This window comes from Podarcis pityusensis (genome assembly GCF_964106645.2).
Source record: "Podarcis pityusensis genome assembly, chromosome: 7".
Lineage (NCBI taxonomy): Eukaryota > Metazoa > Chordata > Lepidosauria > Squamata > Lacertidae > Podarcis > Podarcis pityusensis.
In genome coordinates, this window is record NC_138031.1 from 41,336,256 (window position 1) to 41,355,250 (window position 18,995).

General features: G+C 40.1%; 1 protein-coding gene across 1 annotated transcript in view; it reads left to right on the forward strand.

The window, feature by feature from the left end:
• The window catches only part of PRKDC (protein kinase, DNA-activated, catalytic subunit), an 82,863-nt gene that overhangs the window by 29,002 nt on the left and 34,866 nt on the right, over positions 1 to 18,995 (forward strand). Inside the window, exons 32-52 of the mRNA XM_081013807.1 lie at positions 475 to 701; positions 1,897 to 2,105; positions 2,210 to 2,342; positions 2,969 to 3,127; positions 5,096 to 5,299; positions 5,934 to 6,119; positions 7,267 to 7,371; positions 8,127 to 8,294; positions 8,692 to 8,819; positions 9,227 to 9,434; positions 9,571 to 9,749; positions 10,109 to 10,277; positions 11,206 to 11,271; positions 13,062 to 13,134; positions 13,448 to 13,596; positions 13,989 to 14,126; positions 15,186 to 15,305; positions 16,016 to 16,159; positions 16,633 to 16,784; positions 17,417 to 17,548; positions 18,680 to 18,791. Of these exons, the coding sequence (XP_080869933.1) occupies positions 475 to 701; positions 1,897 to 2,105; positions 2,210 to 2,342; positions 2,969 to 3,127; positions 5,096 to 5,299; positions 5,934 to 6,119; positions 7,267 to 7,371; positions 8,127 to 8,294; positions 8,692 to 8,819; positions 9,227 to 9,434; positions 9,571 to 9,749; positions 10,109 to 10,277; positions 11,206 to 11,271; positions 13,062 to 13,134; positions 13,448 to 13,596; positions 13,989 to 14,126; positions 15,186 to 15,305; positions 16,016 to 16,159; positions 16,633 to 16,784; positions 17,417 to 17,548; positions 18,680 to 18,791 (3,161 nt within the window). The remainder of the gene's footprint in view (positions 1 to 474; positions 702 to 1,896; positions 2,106 to 2,209; positions 2,343 to 2,968; positions 3,128 to 5,095; positions 5,300 to 5,933; positions 6,120 to 7,266; positions 7,372 to 8,126; positions 8,295 to 8,691; positions 8,820 to 9,226; positions 9,435 to 9,570; positions 9,750 to 10,108; positions 10,278 to 11,205; positions 11,272 to 13,061; positions 13,135 to 13,447; positions 13,597 to 13,988; positions 14,127 to 15,185; positions 15,306 to 16,015; positions 16,160 to 16,632; positions 16,785 to 17,416; positions 17,549 to 18,679; positions 18,792 to 18,995) is intronic.

Consider the following 18,995-nt stretch of genomic DNA (forward strand, 5'->3'; position numbering starts at 1 on the left):
ACCCACTGTTCCACACATTGTGCAGGCATGTCTTCATGTTCAGATGTTCCCTTGTTTTATCCCAGCGCCCCGTTTCTCCTTTACAATGTTTGTCTTACTCTCCCACAGAAAGTTCGAAGTACTCTTCTATAGCAGCCTTTGTCATCTGGAGTTGTCTTACCTCCACAAGCTCTTACGGTCATCTTTGCTGTTAACGACTGTAGGCCACATTACTTGAAATAACATTCAGCTGATTTTTTTTATTACTCTTTTGCTATTTTAGTATTATCAAAATATGTATCTAAAATATAATGTTAGTGGTGCGATAGAAGGGAAGGGAAATTGAGTGAAGCATAGTTCTAGACCATTGGGGGCAAAAAGTATGTTGGTTTTGCTATTTATTCCCTTCACATAATTCTTATGTCTAACAAAATAAGGTTGTATTTTATATTCTGAGGAAACTATTTCTATGCTAGTGCATTTTTTCCCTCCAAGCTTCAAATATAGGGTCTTCATTCCTGACATCGTTGGGCTTCTTCCTGGAAAAAATGGCCTTGCATGATGTGTCTGGTGCAGAACAGTGTTTTAGCACTGGGTCCAAAGGCAACATGTTCAGTCCACAAGAAAGAGAAGAGTACAATTACAGCAAATGTACCATTGTAGTTCGAATTATGATTTTTGTAAGCATGGTTTTGGAGACCCACCAGCAGGAATTCTGGAAGGTAAGCTTGTGTTTGTTGCCCAAGGTCTAAACAAAAGTGCTGTTAGTTACCTGTGCTCAATAATATGTGTTTTTTGAACAGTCCCTGCTCCTCATGCATCATCTACTATATAGTTTGGAATGTGATTTGTCTGTCTGTTTGTCTTTTCGTTTGTTCTTTATATGTTGAGATGCCTCTTGAGATTTCAAACTTTGCATGAGGGTTTCCCAAGTGGGGGCAGTGCCTCTCCATTGGTGTTTGGATGTTGGCCATTGTTTGGAATCAAGATTGTGTGCTAAAACATGGCTTTGGTGCAACTTCAATCTTTTTTTGTCTAGGTTTGGCAACCTCTTGAAATACCATCGCCAAACTCAGCATGATGGTTTCTGAGGGTGGGGGTAGTCTTTTGCAATGTTGGGATGCCAGGAGCTATTTTGATTCAAGATGGTGGACTGAAACTTGATTTTGGCATGTTGTTGTTATTGGCATCTCCCTGTCCTGAGAGACAATGGAGTGTGCCTCTGAGGGTGAAGCCAAACCACTGTGTTAGCAGCACCGAAGTGACCTCCCCAGGGCTTAAGCACTGCCAACTTGGCACAAGTGTTCCAGAAGTGGGGGAAGCAGTCTTTTTTGAGGTTTGGATTCCGAGCACCATTTTGAATCAAGATGGCAGACCAAAATGTGACTTTGTCATGACTTTACCTGATTTTTGGTGTGATGGGTGAAAACTCACAAATTATACCGTCCGTTTAAAAATCACAATATTTTTGGGTTTCTAAAAATTCCCCGGCAGCGCTGGATGCTTCCCATAAGTGGCAAATTATTTGCTAAATGGAACAAAGCTGTTTGTTACACCGAGGAGTTCAAAATAAGAAAATCCAGTACAAGCCATTTGCTGCAATAAGCCATTTGCTGCAACCTAAAAAAACTCTTTGGATCCCAGATTGCCTTTGCACATTGTAAAACATGTCCTCTGACCCTACTGATGAATGAGCTGCGGATCCTGTTACATGGGGTTAATTACCAGGCAAGGTAAGTGGATTACATTAAGACAGCAAAACCAAGAAGTAAGGTGTGAGGATCAAAGGGACTATTTTGCTTCTGTTGAGAGGTGCAGGCAGATAAAATCTTGAATGATGAAACCTTGAATGTAAGTGACAATGGTTGGATTATGAAATTAAAACTTCTTGTCTCATTTTTATCTTGTAATTCCTAGCTGCTTGAGAGACAGTTGCTTAATGAGAATCTGATAGAGCTCGTTGTGAGGACCGTCTGTGACCCCAGAAGCATAGGGTTTAATATAGCTGATGTACAAGTTATGGAAAAGCTTCCGGATGTTTGCGTCAGGCTTATAAAAGCTTTGATGAGATCTCCTTATAGAGAACCTTTGGAGATCAGCATAAAGAAAATAATAACATCAAAAAGGTAGGATGTCTCTGAACATAAGGATCTAATAAATGCATAAAACAAAACAAATGACTTATTGCTCGAGCCACATGCTTAGTATCAATTCTCTTTTGTTTTGCCAGCATTGAGGAACTTTGCAGTGTTGAGCTATACAATCCAGATGCACGGTTGGATCACGTTAGGATTGGTTCCATCCTGTCTGCATGCAAACAGCTTCATAACGCCGGCCTTCTTCATTGTACCTTGCAGCATGAGGTAAAAACACAGCTTGTCATTTGTATTGGCATCAGCACTTTGTAAAGCAAAAAATATTTATTTATTAGAAGTAGTATAACGTAAGTTCACTAGAGTAGTTTTGCAGTAACTACACTGCCAACCTATTATAGCATAACAAAAATTCAATATAAGGTGCTGTACATTATGCAGTTGCCAGTAACCATGCTTCTTGACTGGAGGATAAACGGAGTGCATTTCCTTTGCAAAAATGGAGCAAATGCTTCCTCTCTTCTGCCTCCTTAAGAAGATTGCTATCACATGTTTGAATTTGTGCACTGTTGGGTGAATCTAATTTTGTTCACATTGAGGTTCTCGTAATGACAGCTGCTCATGAGATATTGCTGTTCTGGTGGCATTAAAACCATGGTGTTCCGATTCTTGGTTATTTGGGGGGGCAGGGTATGCTTGCAGGAGGAAGGCATAACGTTTCCTTCATTCCTGATGATTGCTTAACTCCAGAAGAATCTCTTAAGAAGAGTTTGCAAGTGGCAAGAGAAGAAAAGGCACATCGTAACTTCAGCTTAAAAACTTTTATTGTCGTCCCCCCCAATGATTCTGAACTTTTTTTTCCTACTGCATTTTTTGTTCTTTTCCTCCTCCCTAAGGTTTCAGCTCTGCATTGCGAGACTGGCTCTAAACTCATGTTAGTTGTATACAAAGGTATTGCACCAGGAGACGAAAGGCAGTCCCTACCCTTGTTGGACATCAACAGTAAACGATTAGCTGAGAGTCTGCTGCATCTGGCTTTTGCTTTCGGTGTACAGGTAGGAGCCAGGCCTTGTTGATGCCATGAATGTATTTTCTGATGTTCATGTCCCTGATATTTCAGATTATCCGATTTTCTGATAGCTGCTACCTGTGACTTTGGTTAGCCACCCAAGTTGTTATCAGTACAGTGGTGCCCCGCAAGACGAATGCCTCGCAAGACGAAAAACTCGCTAGACGAAAGGGTTTTGCGTTTTTTGAGTCGTTCCGCAAGACGAATTTCCCTATGGGCTTGCTTCGCAAGACGAAACGTCTTGCGAGTTCTTGCGAGTTTGTTTCCTTTTTCTTAAAGCCGCTAAGCCGTTAATAGCCGCTAAGCCGTTAAGCCGTTAATAGCCGCTAAGCCGCTAATAGCCGTGCTTCGCAAGACGAAAAAACTGCAAGACGAAGAGACTCGCGAAATGGATTAATTTCGTCTTGCGAGGCACCATTGTATTACAGAGGAGAAAAATTCAAATGGCTTCTTCTGTCAGGAATAAGTTTAATCATGTCCTTCATTCATATCTTTCTACATAGGTGTGTGTGTGTAGATATAGATTTCACTTAAACTCTGTGATGAGCACATTCTGTCTCTCTAAGTGGAGGAGAACGCTCTTGGACCCTGGCTTTCGCACAAGGGAACCAGGATCCTGTACAGTGGTAGCTTGGGTTAAGAACTTAATTCGTTCTGGAGGTCCATTCTTACCCTGAAACTGTTCTTAACCTGAGGTAACACTTTAGCTAATGGAGCCTTCTGCCGCCGCCGCCACACAATTTCTGTTCTCATCCTGAAGTAAAGTTCTTAACCCGAGGTACTATTTCTGGGTTAGTGGAGTCTGTAACCTGAAGCATCTGTAACCCAAGGTACCACTGTACATTCAAAATCTCTCCCCTCTCACCCTTTCCACTGAGGGAACATTGATGTTGGAACATCTACACCTGAACAGCAATGCTCAGGAGACCTTTCCTTCCTTCCTTCCTTCCTTCCTTCCTTCCTTCCTTCCTTCCTCCCTTCCTCCCTCCCTCCCTCCCTCCCTCCCTCCCTCCCTCCCTCCCTCCCTCCACCATAGTGTTCATTTAAGAAAGAGAAACAAATCAAAATATCAACAGTAGCAAAAGAGAAAGGAGGACCTAGATCACGGTCCTCCAGAGTGATTGGCTGGTAGCTACAACCCAGAATCACCTTATACTAGCAGATACTGATGCTACTCTGGCACAACTCTTGAGCAGAACATTCCAAGCAGGTTGATTCTTCTACGTGGGTCCTGCTGTTTCATATGCATCATATGCTGAACGTACAGCTCTTGACCCTAGCCTTTGACACCTCAGATACAGTCAGAAGCATAGGCTGGGTCCAAAGAGGTATTTTTTTAATATTGCATTTTAAATTGATGACACCCACCCTTGGGCCTTATGACAAAGGGTAGGTAATAGATTGAATGGTGGTTTTTAATAACAATAATCGCAATTTATTTTACTAATTGATCTGTTTAATTAATTTATTACATAAATTTATTGACAGTTAATCCCAATAATTAATCTCTCTGAGATAGACAAAAAGCAGGATGCTATTGCTCAGCATAAATATTCATTTTTCTCAATGGATGGAGGATATCCTGATTCACCCAAGGTTATTTTTTTAAGGTTGTTAATTCCTAGACCCACAGTTACCTCAGGACCCGAGAAGGCACCGTAGTTGAAGAGAGCTCATCATATTAATTCCTCTTTTTCTCTTCTCTGGTTTGGTGTCCAGGATGCTCATTGTTTACTAGATTTTTGTTCTAATGTTGGAGTTTTTTTGAATAGCTCCTCAAACTGGGTGGGGCTCCTCCACCCAAACAGGATTCTTAGCCCTTCCTCTGTTTGTGTGGAACTGAGGATGCTCCAGAGTTGTAAAGATGGGGAAAGGTATACATTTTTTGACTGAAAGGTTTGCTAATGATGTTAAGATACACAAATTTAACGCTTTTATATTCATTTCTCTATAGTGCATAGAGCTGGTGAGTCTCCTGCTGAACACATTAATGTTATCTGTGCCATTATCTGGAACATCTCAAAGAAACCTTATCAGTTTTTCTCATGGAGAGTATTTCTACAGCTTGTTTGGGGAAACCATTAATGAAGAGTTGCTGGAAAATATGGATATAGCAGTCCTTCAGCTTATGAAATCAGCTCAAGACAGCCCCAAAATGGTAATGTACTTCTACTTTTAGCTGGCAAACTTAATATCTCTCACGTTTTACTCCTGAGCAACTGAAATAAAAGAGAGAGAGAGCAGTAACCCTACCTTCTTGTTGCAGCAAGGAATATTCTGTTTCCAGTTTTAATGCAGTAAGCATAATCCCTGTGAATGTTTGTATACGGCTGCCCCAGCACTTCCAAAATCTGTGCCTAGCGACAAAATGGGAAAGATATAATTTTTCTCTCTCCTACTGTACTACAAACAGTGATTGTAAGGATTTTCTCCCGGTACTGACATCTTGAGACCATTTAACTTATACATTCTTATTTCAGGTTTTGTGCAGAGCCTGAAATAATGAATTACACTTTGCTATGTTGCAAATTTAATGCAGCTTAAATGTCTGAGAAAAATTTAATGCATCGTAAGCACTGGTAATCTATGTGGAATTTTGACATTGCATTTTCATTTTCTCAGATGCTTAATTTCAGCCATTCTTTGTGGAAGGCCATCTTTGGCAGAAATGGCCACAGAAAAGCTTAGGACTACTGTAATGATTCATTTGGCTGCTAATCTTGAAAACATTATGCTTTAGTCTGGGTGCTGAATTACATCAATATTTCATGGTACCCGTACTCTGCTTTCAGGTTGGTACTGTTTTGAATGGTATGTTGGACCAGAGCTTTAGACACCGTGCTGTTCGCAAGCAACAAGGAGTGAAACTGGTGGTGGCTATCTTGAAAAACTGGAGACAGCTTGACCACTGGTGGACCAAAGATTCTGCTCCTGAAAGCAAAATGGCTGTCCTAACCCTGCTAGCTAAAGTTCTGCAGGTAAAGCTACAACTGTAATAGCTGAGTTCAGGGCATGTGAGGGAGCCCAAGGCCCACTCTGGTTAGTTTTACAGAGTCGGTGATATCACAACATATCCCAGGTGTGAAACATTTAAGAAAAATCTAGATTATATTCTTCTTCTAATTTTGAAATGTTTATTCTTGAGGTTTAACATTTTTTATTGGAACTGTATTTTGGAAAGTGTGCAAAATATGAGCATGGAAATATTTGGGGGGTTTTGTTCAGAGAGCTGTCTCCAGTACAGAAGTGATCCCAAGGTCTGGTTATGTGGTGCTGCTAGCACCCAGATCCAGTCCTTATGTTCTGTATATATCTGCAGCCTCTTTCTCTGCTGTGCAGCGCAGCAGTGAAAGGCCTATGCATATCCTAATTCAGTGGCCTAGGACAGTTGAAACATGCAACTCAACTCTGGCTGCCACTTAGGGAAACACTGCAGGCATCCTGGGTATTTGGAGGAAACTGAAGATGTGCAATAAGGCCAGCGGCACTGGGGTGTTCCGCACCCTGCAGTTGTTTTCAGGGTGCTGAATTAAGATGACCAGAGCATTCTGGTCTATCTACACCTCTTTCAGCATTCCTATTACACCCTAGTAATTATTACAGCACCCCTCCCTATATTATTCTGTTTTTACTGTGTATACGCCTTTGAGGATTTTATGCTGTGAAGTGGTCTATACATGTTTTAACAACAACAGCTGTATTCCTTACCTGGATGTTGCACAGCTAATCAGATGCATTTCCTGGACTCTGTGCAATAATGGTTGGATCAGGTCCTGGGCTAACTTGAAAACATGTCTGGTAACATTAGTCTTTCTGAATGATTGGACCTTGTTTTTCTCTGAGGGTGTGTGTTCTGATGTAGGGAAGGGTTTCTTCTGATTGCTCCTCTTCTTAATTTGCATCATTATCATTTTCTTTGTTTCTTTGTTGCTGGATGCTATCCACCCAGAGAATCTTATTTCACAAAAGGTTTAGGATATAATAAATAAATAAATATTCAATCCGAACTTCTTTGCATGTGGTGTCCGTTGAAACATACTTTAACAACTTTTTTGACTGATGTAGTTGTATACATGAATTAATTCTAAGTGAAAATTTGGGGTTAAATTTATTTCCTTTCTCCAGATTGACTCTTCTGTGTCATTCAATACACACCATGAGGCATTTTCTATAGTTTTTAATACATATACAAGTCTACTTACTGACCAGATGTTAGGTCTAAATCTCAAGGTAAGTTATTTTTTTTTACTATTTGCAGAGTTAGCAGAGAACTTTGTCCACACACACAATCATTCATTCATTCATTCTTAAAGAAACTTGCAAAGTACCCTCAGAGAGGTCTGCAAAAGCCTCAACGAATGTTGCTCCTCACCACATGAACAGTTTTGTTTTCAAGCCGTTGTTTCCACACACTCTGTAGCCAGGATGGGCAGTGGGCACAGAGCAATGCAACAAACTTTGGAGTAAGCCCAGGATACCATGTTTGGATCGAACAACAACACGACAGTTAATGTAAACCAGTTTTCACAGCTGAATTTGAACCATGGTTTTTGGATTGTGGTTTGTCGGCCCCAAACAAGCCATAGTTAGTGAGCCTGAACAGGTTTGCATATACAATCAACCCAGAGCTAAGCTAAACAGACATGGATTACAATTGCATCTTAACTAGACTAGGGGGATGCCTTGCTTCATCCTGCAGATGACCCATTTCCATACCACACCCATTCCCCCTGTCCTCCCTACACAGCTTTAACTGTATTTACTGCTTGCAATTACCCAAGATTCAAAATTAGAGCATTACAGTAATTTCATCTCGCTTGTTAACAGTGAAATATGGTTAGTGTTGGCTGTGATAGAATTCAGCATGCCTAACTTGTACTTGGCAGATATCCGCTCCTTCCTCAAAATTTTATTGGAAGAATAAAGATTTTTAGATATGCCTGAACATATAATACAATTGATTCTAAGTTGCATATGTATTTCAGAGTCAAGCTGTTATTATTCTTCCATTCTTTACTAATCTCGTTGGAGAAAGGCTTGATGACCTTAAGAATGCACTTGACCAGCTTGTAGTCTTTAATTTCCCTTTGAGATCAGATGAGTTTCCTAAAGGAACCTTGAGATACAATAACTATGTGGATTGCACGAAAAAAGTAAGTGAAAAGATCTGTGATTTACTCATAGGCATTTTAGAATGGCTCTTACCTGTTCTGAGCCCTAAGTAATACACTTTTAAAAATGAAAAACAAACAAAAATTATCGTATCAAATGAAGTTGTTCCATTTTCACAAGAAATTCTGCTTGTGCAATGATTCAGAGTCCTTGTGCTAATGGGAAGATTTGGTTGGATCCAATCCTGTGAAACAAGTTGCAAGCAGAAATGCTGCATCTGTGTAGGCTAAAGTAAAAATGATTTCTATTATATGTTTTTTATAGAATATATATTATATTTTGTTTTCACTTTCATATGTATCTTTAGTGCTAATCAGATTTTGCATATACTCTGTTTATCTCTTCTCCTCCCACTCTCCACCCCCTGCCAAACTCTAGTTCCTAGATGCACTTGAATTATCCCAGAGTCCCATGTTGTTGCAGCTGATGACAGAAATTCTTTGCAGGGACCAGAGACATATAATGGAAGAATTATTTGAACTCAGCTTCAAAAGAATTGCCAGAAGGTAGTGCTTTAAAGTGGTAGTGTATCTCCCAGTTTTTACAAATCACACAGTTTAAAAGACAAGAGTTGGTAACTAGTTGAACTCAAGCATTGAAGCGAAGGATTATTGAGAATGCAGGGAAACTTGTTTAATTTCAGATTCCTTTAGTTGCAGCCATTTAAGCTTTTCTTGGTTGTCTATATTTCCTGTAGGCTGCTATGTGTGATTGGTGTACAAAAATATTTTACTTACATGGCATATATGCCCAAAGTTTTTATTTGAAAATATCCCTGCAGAGCCTGTTTTTTTTAATTTATTGTCATAGTTAAATCGCTTCTTAAGATGCTTCTAGAAGAGATTTGGGATTGGATTTGAGTTTTAACTAGGAATGTGATTGAACATCATTCTAAATTTTTCACTATGTTTAGGGGCAGCTGGGACAAACAAGTAACGTTGCTGGACACCATTCACAAAATGTTCCAGAGTGAAGCCCTTCTCTCAAATGCAACTCGTCAAGCCTATGTGGATCGCTGTCTTCTCATCCTGTTGCTTCACTGCAGCTTGGATGCCCTGAAAGTTTTTTTAAGTAAGATTATTGTGGAGGCTATGGAGACTCTGAAATCTAGATTTACCAAGGTAAAGTTTAATCTGTGCCTTCTGAAACTGACATTTCAAATAACTAAATAATGGTACACTTATCTTTGAAGCTGCTTAAGCATTCTTGCTGAGTCATCACCTAGAATCTTTTTCTACTTTTTTATATTTTTTCCAGTCAAATGAAACTGCTTTTGAAACACAACTCAGCAAGAAAATGAGCTATTACAAAATTCTGAAAGTGATGTATTCACGTCTTTCTAAAGAAGAAGTATATTCTAAAGACTCTAGAATTAACCAAGCTTTCAAGGGGTCCACATGTGCAGAAGGAAATGAACTTACAAAGGTGCTAATAAAGTAAGAATTTCTCACTTCTCCTTTAAACCAGTGTGCCACCATTTAGCTTAGTTTCACATGATTCCCCAACTCATGTTAGGCTGTAGGTCAGTCCCATCAGCTAAAGTTTTATCCAATTCCCAAGTTTGAACATTTTGAAACTCCTGCCTGTTGACATCAGGCAGGCACTTCCACTGTACTCTTTCCGGCAACTGCTAAAAAATACCCATGTTTAGCGAAGTCTATGTGGACATACAGAAGCTGCCATGTATTTTTTTGTGGTTTCAGCATATTGGTTTTTATTTTTAAAACATGTTTTAAACATTCGTTTTAACTGCATGATTTCCTGTAAAAGTGCTCTTTATCTGTTTTGATTCAAGGTCCTGCCATGATGCCTTTACAGAAAACATGTCTGGTGAAACTCAGCTATTGGAAAAGAGGAGACAGTATCATTGTGCTGCATATAATTGTGCCATTGCTGTTATTAGCTGTGTGTTCAGCGAAAGTAAATTTTACCAAGGCTTTCTTTTCACAGAAAAACCAGAAAAGGTGTGTATATATTGAAATGTCACCCAGGCTAGAGGTTAATAGTGGCTGGCTCTGAGATCCAATTTGGCTTTATCAGTTGGCCCACCAATCAAGTAAGAGCCATACACTTATTGATGCTACTGTAGTTTCAAGTCAGTTCATTCAACATGGTACCTGTTCAGGGAAACTGGATAAATTAATAGCCCTTCCTATTTTATTGGAAGTACAGTGGTACCTCGTGTTATGTACTTATTCCGTTCCGGAGGTCCGTTCGTAACAGGAAACCTCTTGTAACATGAGGTGCGCTTTCTCTAATGGCGCCACCCACTGCTGCCACACCGCCAGAGCGTGACTTCCGCTCGCATCCCAGGGCAAAGGTCGCAACAAGGAACATCTACTTCCGGGTTAGTGGAGCGCGTAACCCACAGCATTCGTCAGGGGGACGGTACGTAACACGAGGTACCACTGTAACAAGAGATTGGTGGGTGATTGCTATACAACATAACAGATCTACTGAGTAACTTGAGACAGTATATTTATAGAGGAGATGGGTGTCATCCCTGCAATACCTCTATCCAAATCATTTATAAAGATGTCGAACATCAACGGGCCCAGGACAGAACTCTTTACCATAGGTGCAGGAGATTCTCCTATCTAAGCTGTGCTGCTGCTTGCACTAGGCAGAAGGGACAAGTTGACTGTCCTCTGTCAGGGCTTGGAATACATTGTGTGGGCTTATGTCTCTTGGGAATGTCTGCTTTCAGTGGTGAGATTTGTGGAATTTAGATTTTAATAAGAGCAATTAATATATTGTATTTTTATTGAACTTTTCGTGATGGCAATTACTTATAAATGTATTCTTGGAACATACAGCTAACTGGGTAATTAACATTTTGTAAATTGCAGCATAATTGTTCATTTAAAATTTGCATGTCTTCTTTTTCTGCAGAATCTCTTTATTCTTGAAAACTTGCTGGATTTACAGCACCATTATTCATTTCCTATAGAGGTTGAGGTAGGAAAAGGTTCCTTTTTAATTTTCACTACTAATGTATTATTTCCGACAACAATAAATCAAATACAATGGAAGCAACATCAACAATAATACTATGAAATAACATACTTTTTCAGTTTTAAGAAGGTAAAATGAAGTTACCTCCCTATTAAGAGAAGATCTTACTTCCTTAAGAGTTCTAGGATGTGAGGGCGACCTGGCTGCGACATCTGTCACCCCATTGATCGACAGGGTTGATTCGGCTGATCTGGCTGGCTAGGCGGGTGTCCCCTTTCTCCCTCACCGCTCCATGTGCGTCCCTCCCGAAGCTGCGCGCTCGGTAGAAGAGGATGACCATCCCAGATAGAAGGAGTGTACCGTTCTTCGGTCAAGGGTATACGATAGCTGCGCTCCCCTGCTAGAACCTCCAAACAAGCTCAAGAGTTCTAGACCAAGTTAAGAGTTGTGGTTAAATCATAGAACGCAAGTACAGTGGAATCTTGGTTGTTGAACATAATCTGTTCTGGAAGAGCATTTGACTTCTGAAACGTTCGACAACTGAGGCGCAATTGCTAGTCAGCAAAATGCATTGAAAAAATGGAGAAATGCGCCTCGGAAGCCGTTCAACTTCTGAGGTACGTTAAAAAACAGAATCATTCACTTCCGGGTTGTCGGCTTTCAATAGAAAGCTGAAACATTCAGCTTCCAAAGCGTTCAATGACCGAGTTTCCACTGTATAAAGGCATGCCTAGTAGAATTATTGCTTCCATGGTGATCCTTGGTAGCCTTCATAGATTCTGTGCTTTGGCCAGATTTTATTCCAGATCCTGCTGTGTATCTTATTTTGCTAACCAAGCAGGTAGCTGTAGCAGTAAACTTGCCACACAGTCAGGGCGTACGAAGTGGGGTGCGGAGGGGGCGGGCCACTCTGGGTTGTGTGTGACAAGATGGCCCCTGCCTCCCCTCAGCTGTAGAGCAGTCGAGGGTGTGCGCAGTCAGTATGGGCGCTGCTTGCGTAACGTCTGTGTGGGTTGCCGCTCTTGCGCACCATCCATACGAGCTGCCGCCCTCGCACTGCGACCATATGGGCTGCCACGTGTGCGCACTCTGTACAGTATGCCACACATGCGCAGTCTGTACAGTTGCTGTGCAAGCGGAATTCTGTACAGATGCCTGTATGGATGGCATGCGCGAGTGGCATCCGGTATGGTTGCTATGCGAGCGCAATCTGTACGGACTTTGTGCTTGCACCACTGGGCGGTTCGCCCTGCCCCTTGGCGTCCTGCCCTGGGTGCCGGAGAGGGTTCCTCCGCCACTGCACACAGTCTCTGCTGTGGTGGTTTCAGGTAGTGGGGGAGTTTTTCTGTAGGAATTTGTGGGCCCACTGTGGTGCTCTGATCATGGAGGGAAGCAGGTCTTAGAAGAAAATACAACACAGTATGTGCTTGCTCAAGTTTTGAGAGATGCAAGATGATGATAGCGAGGAATGTGTGATGGTGATACATGATGTCACAACAGCAAGACTGAGATTAGTGGGGATGGTTCCTTCACTGCAAGGTGAATGGAGGAAATGGCAGACAAAATGGTTGCCTGATGCTCAGAGAGCACAAGAAATGGAAAAATACTTGATCATAGTCTACAAAGGAAGTGGGGCAATATAAAAAAACGAGCACAAGGCAGCATTCACCCTTTGCCTGGAGCTAACTTCTCTTCCGTATTTTATAAATTTTGCTTCCATTCGATCCCTCTAGATTTGGTAGCACTATGTGCTATTTAAGCTAATGAGCTTTGAAAACTTTTTTGTATTTTAGGTCCCACTAGAAAGAAAGAAACAATACATTGCCATTAGGAAAGAAGCAAGGGAAGCAATGAGTGAGGATTCAGGTATTATTTGTTACTACTTCTTTTTTTAACTGTATTGATGATGATGATGGAGCTTTACAGAGTAACATAAAAATAACTGTGATCTTTCTCTTTTTTGTAATCTGAATGTTAGCATTAATTTTTAAAATGTGAAAAAAGGCATAGATGCAGATACACATCCTTAAGTTTGTTTTAAACAGGAATGAATGTGAGGAGAAGTTTGTAGGAAGCCTGAGAGTTGACACATGAAACCAGTTTACTTAGAAGTTCTTCACTGGAGATGTGCATAGATATTTGTGCAGTAGTATAACCAGATTATGCCTTTCCCTTTTAGTCGAGCCACACTATTTAGCTTCTGCATCGTATATGGCAGATAGCAGTCTGAGTGAAGAGATGAGCCAATTTGATTTCTCCACTGGAGTACAGAGTTTTTCATATAATTCCCAAGACCATATTGCCTCCGGTTCTCGCTTCAGGAGAAAGGTGAGTTGACTTGTCTATTGTGTATGAAAGCTGCAAGTATGTTCACACACACACACACACACACACACACACAGGTTTGTGTTCCATTTCCTTCTAAAAGATCAACATGTACTTTCAAATGTTAGGGTTCCCATCATCCCTGACCACTGGTCTTGCTAGCTAGGGATCATGGGAGTTGTAGGCAAAAAACATCTGGAGGGCCGAGTTTGAGGAAGCCTGGTATAGAGCCTCATAATTTTTGCTCCTACTACCAAGCGCTTAACTGTAGGAATGCAATATTATGAAGAGAAAAACGAAAGGATAAAATGAAATTCATGTTTAATTTCACTTTTTAAAAAAAAGTAAGTATGACATTTTCAGAACTAATTGGCAGTTTTTGGTTGTTTAAAAAGGAGCCCACAGAACCTATAGTTTCAGATGATTTTATGGAACTGGAGATGGATGAGCTGAACCAGCATGAATGTATGGCCTCTATGACAACCCTGATCAAACACATGCACAGAAATAAAATCACACCCACGGTAGAAAAGGTAAGTGTTGGCATGACTTCATATGTTGCTAACATAATCTTTTCCTAGGTCTTTCTAGGTTTAATTGTTTAGAAAGATGTCAATGTATTGCCACATAAATGCTTGAGGATTCAGCATTCAACTAGGTGAACGTTTTCTGTTTTTGTGAAGACTTTAGCATTGTGTGCAGATACTCCATGTTCTGCAAGATCTTGTCCTACCTGTGGTTTATCCCCAGTTACTACAGGAAATAAGCTCAACTAGATGAGTTGATCCGTGAAAGAAATGTGTGTGAGATAGATAGATAGATAGATAGATAGATAGATAGATAGATGATAGATAATATTTTATATAAAAAGTTGTACTGATTTAAGTCATTATAGATGCAGCCATCAGGCTGTTTGTGGGCAAAATGCACCCAGTGTACTCAGGTCTGAGACATATCAGATGCAGAAAAGTTTGAGCTGCAGCGTGAAACCTCAAGCTAAATGGAAAAATGTTTTGCACTCAGAAGTGTGGTTCTGATTCTTTATTTGCTTCCCTGGCTTGAATTCAAGCCTGACTTCAAAAGTGCAAGGTGCACCTGGAAAGGAAAACCTGGGAGTAGAGGCCCCTTGATTCTTTCCTTTGAAGTGGAATGACTTGATCCCCTGGTAACATTATGTGATTGACAGATGGGCAGCCCTACCCACCTATAAAAAGTGGCCTGTGGGGAAGCTTAGGATCTGGCCTGCCAGCTGGATCCTGTTCCTTACCCTTAATTTAAATTGCTTGTGGAACAAACATTTTCCATGGTATGAAGTTTGATTTCATATTGAGCACATGAACTCAAATGAACACATACTTGTGTTCATTTAGAAGTATTGTCTTACTCTAGATAGGAAACAAAGTGACATACTCTACTTCCTGTAAAGCATCTGTTTCCCTGTAACCCCTCCCCCAATCCTCCCCCCCGGGGGACTCTACTGGTAACTGAGGAAGGATTGTGGTTTAACACTGTGTTTTTGTTGCCTTTTAATTATGCCTTGCAATATAATTGGCTGTGTGTGTCTGTGTACTTATAATATTCTGGGGACTTAGGGTACAGATTCACCAGATCTTCCTCCATGGATGAAGTTTCTACACAGCAAACTAGGAAATCCATCTGTACCATTAAATATTCGCCTCTTTGTGGCAAAACTCATCGTGAATACAGAAGAAGTGAGTCATTTTTTTAAAAAATGAGACTGTAAGTGGGCACTGGTTGTTGTAATAATTTTCTACAGTATGAGTAAAGTAGGTTGAAACTCAAAGTTTAAGAAGCTAATGAAGATTGGCATACAGAGCTGATTAAAATCTTAATCAACCGGGCATTTTGATGATGATTTTGTTCAGTTTTTAATGGTTCTCCTTGTTTTATTTTCATATTGCTGCATGATGCCTTGATATTTTATGTGATGGTAGTATATAAGTATTTTTAGAAATAAAATAAATAGCACCTAAATTAATGTGTTAATCCCCGGACTTCCATAAACCAGCCATCATATACATATATAAGCAGTAGTGTTGTATGATGGATTGGAATTGTAGTTTTGAAACCTCCAGGTGAATAAAAGTAGCACTTCTAAGGTATAGGCAACTTTTCATGTAAGAGACATGGAATCTGATCTACTGCCTCTAATTGGAATGTGCTAATGGTGGGGGGAGAAAAATATCTGAGTGGCACGTTCAGGGTGTTCATATAAATCCAACTGTTCAAATATCAGTACCTTGTTTACTTTCCTAAGTATTGTGTGATTATTTATCAGCGAAGCATGAAATGTTGGGCATTTGTAAGAAGTGCCCTCTCCATTTACTTACTTTTTCAATATTGTGCAGCAGTTTCCACAGTGGCAGTGCTGTATAGATGGCATTCTGCATTTCTTCTCTAGGTTTTCCAACCTTACACAAAGCACTGGCTGGGCCCCTTACTGCAGCTGGTTGTCTCTGGAGATAACGGAGGAGAAGGGATTCATTACATGGTGGTGGAGATAGTGGTCACCCTGCTTTCCTGGACTAGTGTTGCTACACCCAAAGTAAGGAACTAAGAAATGTGTGTGTGTGCGCGCGTGCATGCGTGCGCATATTTAGGTCATAATGATCTGATGCAAGGTGTAATTATTGTAAGTTCATAATGAGAAATGTCTCTGGCAATTCAGGTACGATGATTCTTAGAACACCTTTAGTTTTACATGATTTCCTGTGGAGACACTTTAGATGAACGTATGTGGCTATTGTCACTAAATAACTGTTAGTGATACTGTACTATAAATGTATTCTCATAATGTATTTATAAATTTAAAGTGTTATTTAATTTGAAAGTGTGATTTGCCTTCTGCAGTCTCACACTGTTAAAAAAGATTGTATCCTACTCCAGAAAATTGAAGATTAATTTTTAAAGCATATTCCTTAGTTAAAAGAGCAAACTCAGCTATTAATTAGCTAACTTAATAACTAATTAACTTAGTTAAATAGCTAACTCAGTGCTTTGTGATTTGCTTTACACTAGGGAAATATCAAGGATGAAATCCTAGCTAACCGGTTGCTTGAGTTCTTGATGAAGAATGTATTTCACCAGAAAAAAGCAGTGTTCAGACATAACTTAGAAATTGTCAAGACAGTAGTAGAGTGCTGGAAAGATTGTCTCAGCATACCTTACAGGTAAATAATCTTAATAAATTATCTGAAGAAGTGTGCTTGCACACGAAAGCTCATACCAAGAACTAACTTAGTTGGTCTTAAAGGTGCTACTGGAAGGATTTTTTTTATTTTAATCTTAATAAAGGTACTCTTTGTAGTTGCAGTATACATAAAAATCAACCTAGTAGCATGAAGGCTTCTTTTTAAAAGCTAGTTTGGGTAGGTGGACTGTTGCATTTATACTAAATCCTGTTGTCATCATACATGTCTAGCAATGATAGAATATACCTGTTGCCAGTTCTCTAGTATTTAACCTGGAGACATTAAGGATCAACGTGTTTCATGCCTTAGACACAGATGGCAAACATGGTTCTCTCCAGATGTTACTGGGTTGCAACTCATCATCCCTGATCATGGACCATGCTGCCTGGGGCTGATGGAGTCCAACAACATCTGGAGAGCAGCACACTGGCTACCCCTGTCCTTAGAAGACAAACCTATAACATGGCTGGGTGGGAGTTGGGGGATCAGGTGTTTATCTATGCAGGGTTTCTAAAAATGCTCCAATTTGAATTTTCAGTATGAACTTGACCACTTCTATTTTTCAATCTAAGTTACTATTTTTATTATCTCTGTGATTTTGTTTACTATAGGATAATATATGAACGGTTTTCTGGTAGAGATGCCAACACAAAAGACAACTCCGTGGGAATTCAGTTACTAGGAATTGTACTTGCTAATAACCTGCCTCCCTATGATCCAAACTGTGAAATAGGCAGTGTGAAGTAAGAAAATTATTTTTATGCAATTCAGCTGGAATGTACTGAACAAAAGAAGTGGGGCCAATAGAGAAGGAAACATGAAACTTTCATCTTTGGCTTGCAATTCTCCTACCAGTTACTTATTCTTAACCGCAACACACAAAACCCGCAATAAATTTGGAGGCTAGTGGTGGGATTTTAAGATAATTGATTTCAACATAAAACTTTATAGTGTTCTCACTGCAGAAGGTTTAATCTCCTCCTCCAGATTTTCATATTTGGATGTGGTTTAATTGCTTTGAGTAAAGCAATTAAATTGATCCTTGCAGCATTTTATATTCAAAGGATTGCATCAGGAACTACAATGATCGCGTAATGCATCTGTGAGATCATGCAGAAATTTACTTGGTGTTAAATGAGGTTACTCAAGCATGCTTCAGTCTCTGAATTCATGTTGATCATCTGAAAATGGGAAAAATTATGCATATAATGCTGAATTAGAACTAGCTTCATGTACTGGAGGGGAGGGAGAAACAGACAGGAATGGTAATCAATTTCCAAAATGAAAACTGGAACTTTGGGGACTGACATTGAAATTTTCAGCAAACGGGAAAGTAGATACAGTCATACCTCGGGTTAAATTTGCTTCAAGTTGAGCGCGTTCGAGTTGCGCTCCGTGGCAACCCGGAAGTAACGAAGCGCGTTACTTTCGGGTTTCGCCGCTTGCGCATGCGCGGACTCTCAAAATGACGTCACGCGCATGCGCAGAAGCGGCGAAAAGCGACGCGCGCACAGACGTGCCGTCGCTAGATACGTTTACCTCTAGATGTGGACGGGGCTCCGGAACGGATCCCGTTCATATCTAGAGGTACTACTGTATGTATAAAGTGCATGCATGAGGCCAGGAATGGGGAATCTCTCATCCTCCAGATGTTGGATTGCAACTCCCACTATCCCTGATACTGAGCTGATGAAAGTCCAGAGTTCCCCCATCCCTTCATTAAATTATTTGTAATCCACTTTGTTTAGGTTACAGATAAAACAAGTGGTCTGTATAGGGTTTCTAAACATGCTCCTACTGATATCTGTTTATTGCACATTAGACATTAAAATACCATTCTGAGACTATCGAAGCATATTTCTTCTTCATGCTAGATACTACCAAGCTTTGACTAACAACATGGCCTTAGTAAAATACAAGGAAGTGTATGCAGCTGCCGCCGAAGTCCTGGGACTTATTCTTCACTATATTTCTGAGAAGGAAAAAGTGGGTACAGCAGGCTATGTATTTTACAGTTTCTAAAACCAAAGCAGGAGTTTGCTTTTTAAGTGTATTCTATGCAGTTTTATTTTTTTAAGATGGTTCCTAAAATACACATTAAAACTGTGTTGTTATCTTAGCTAAGCCACTGTATTTCATTGTATAACATGTTCATTGTATAACATTTTGACAGGGGAGAAAGTATTGCCC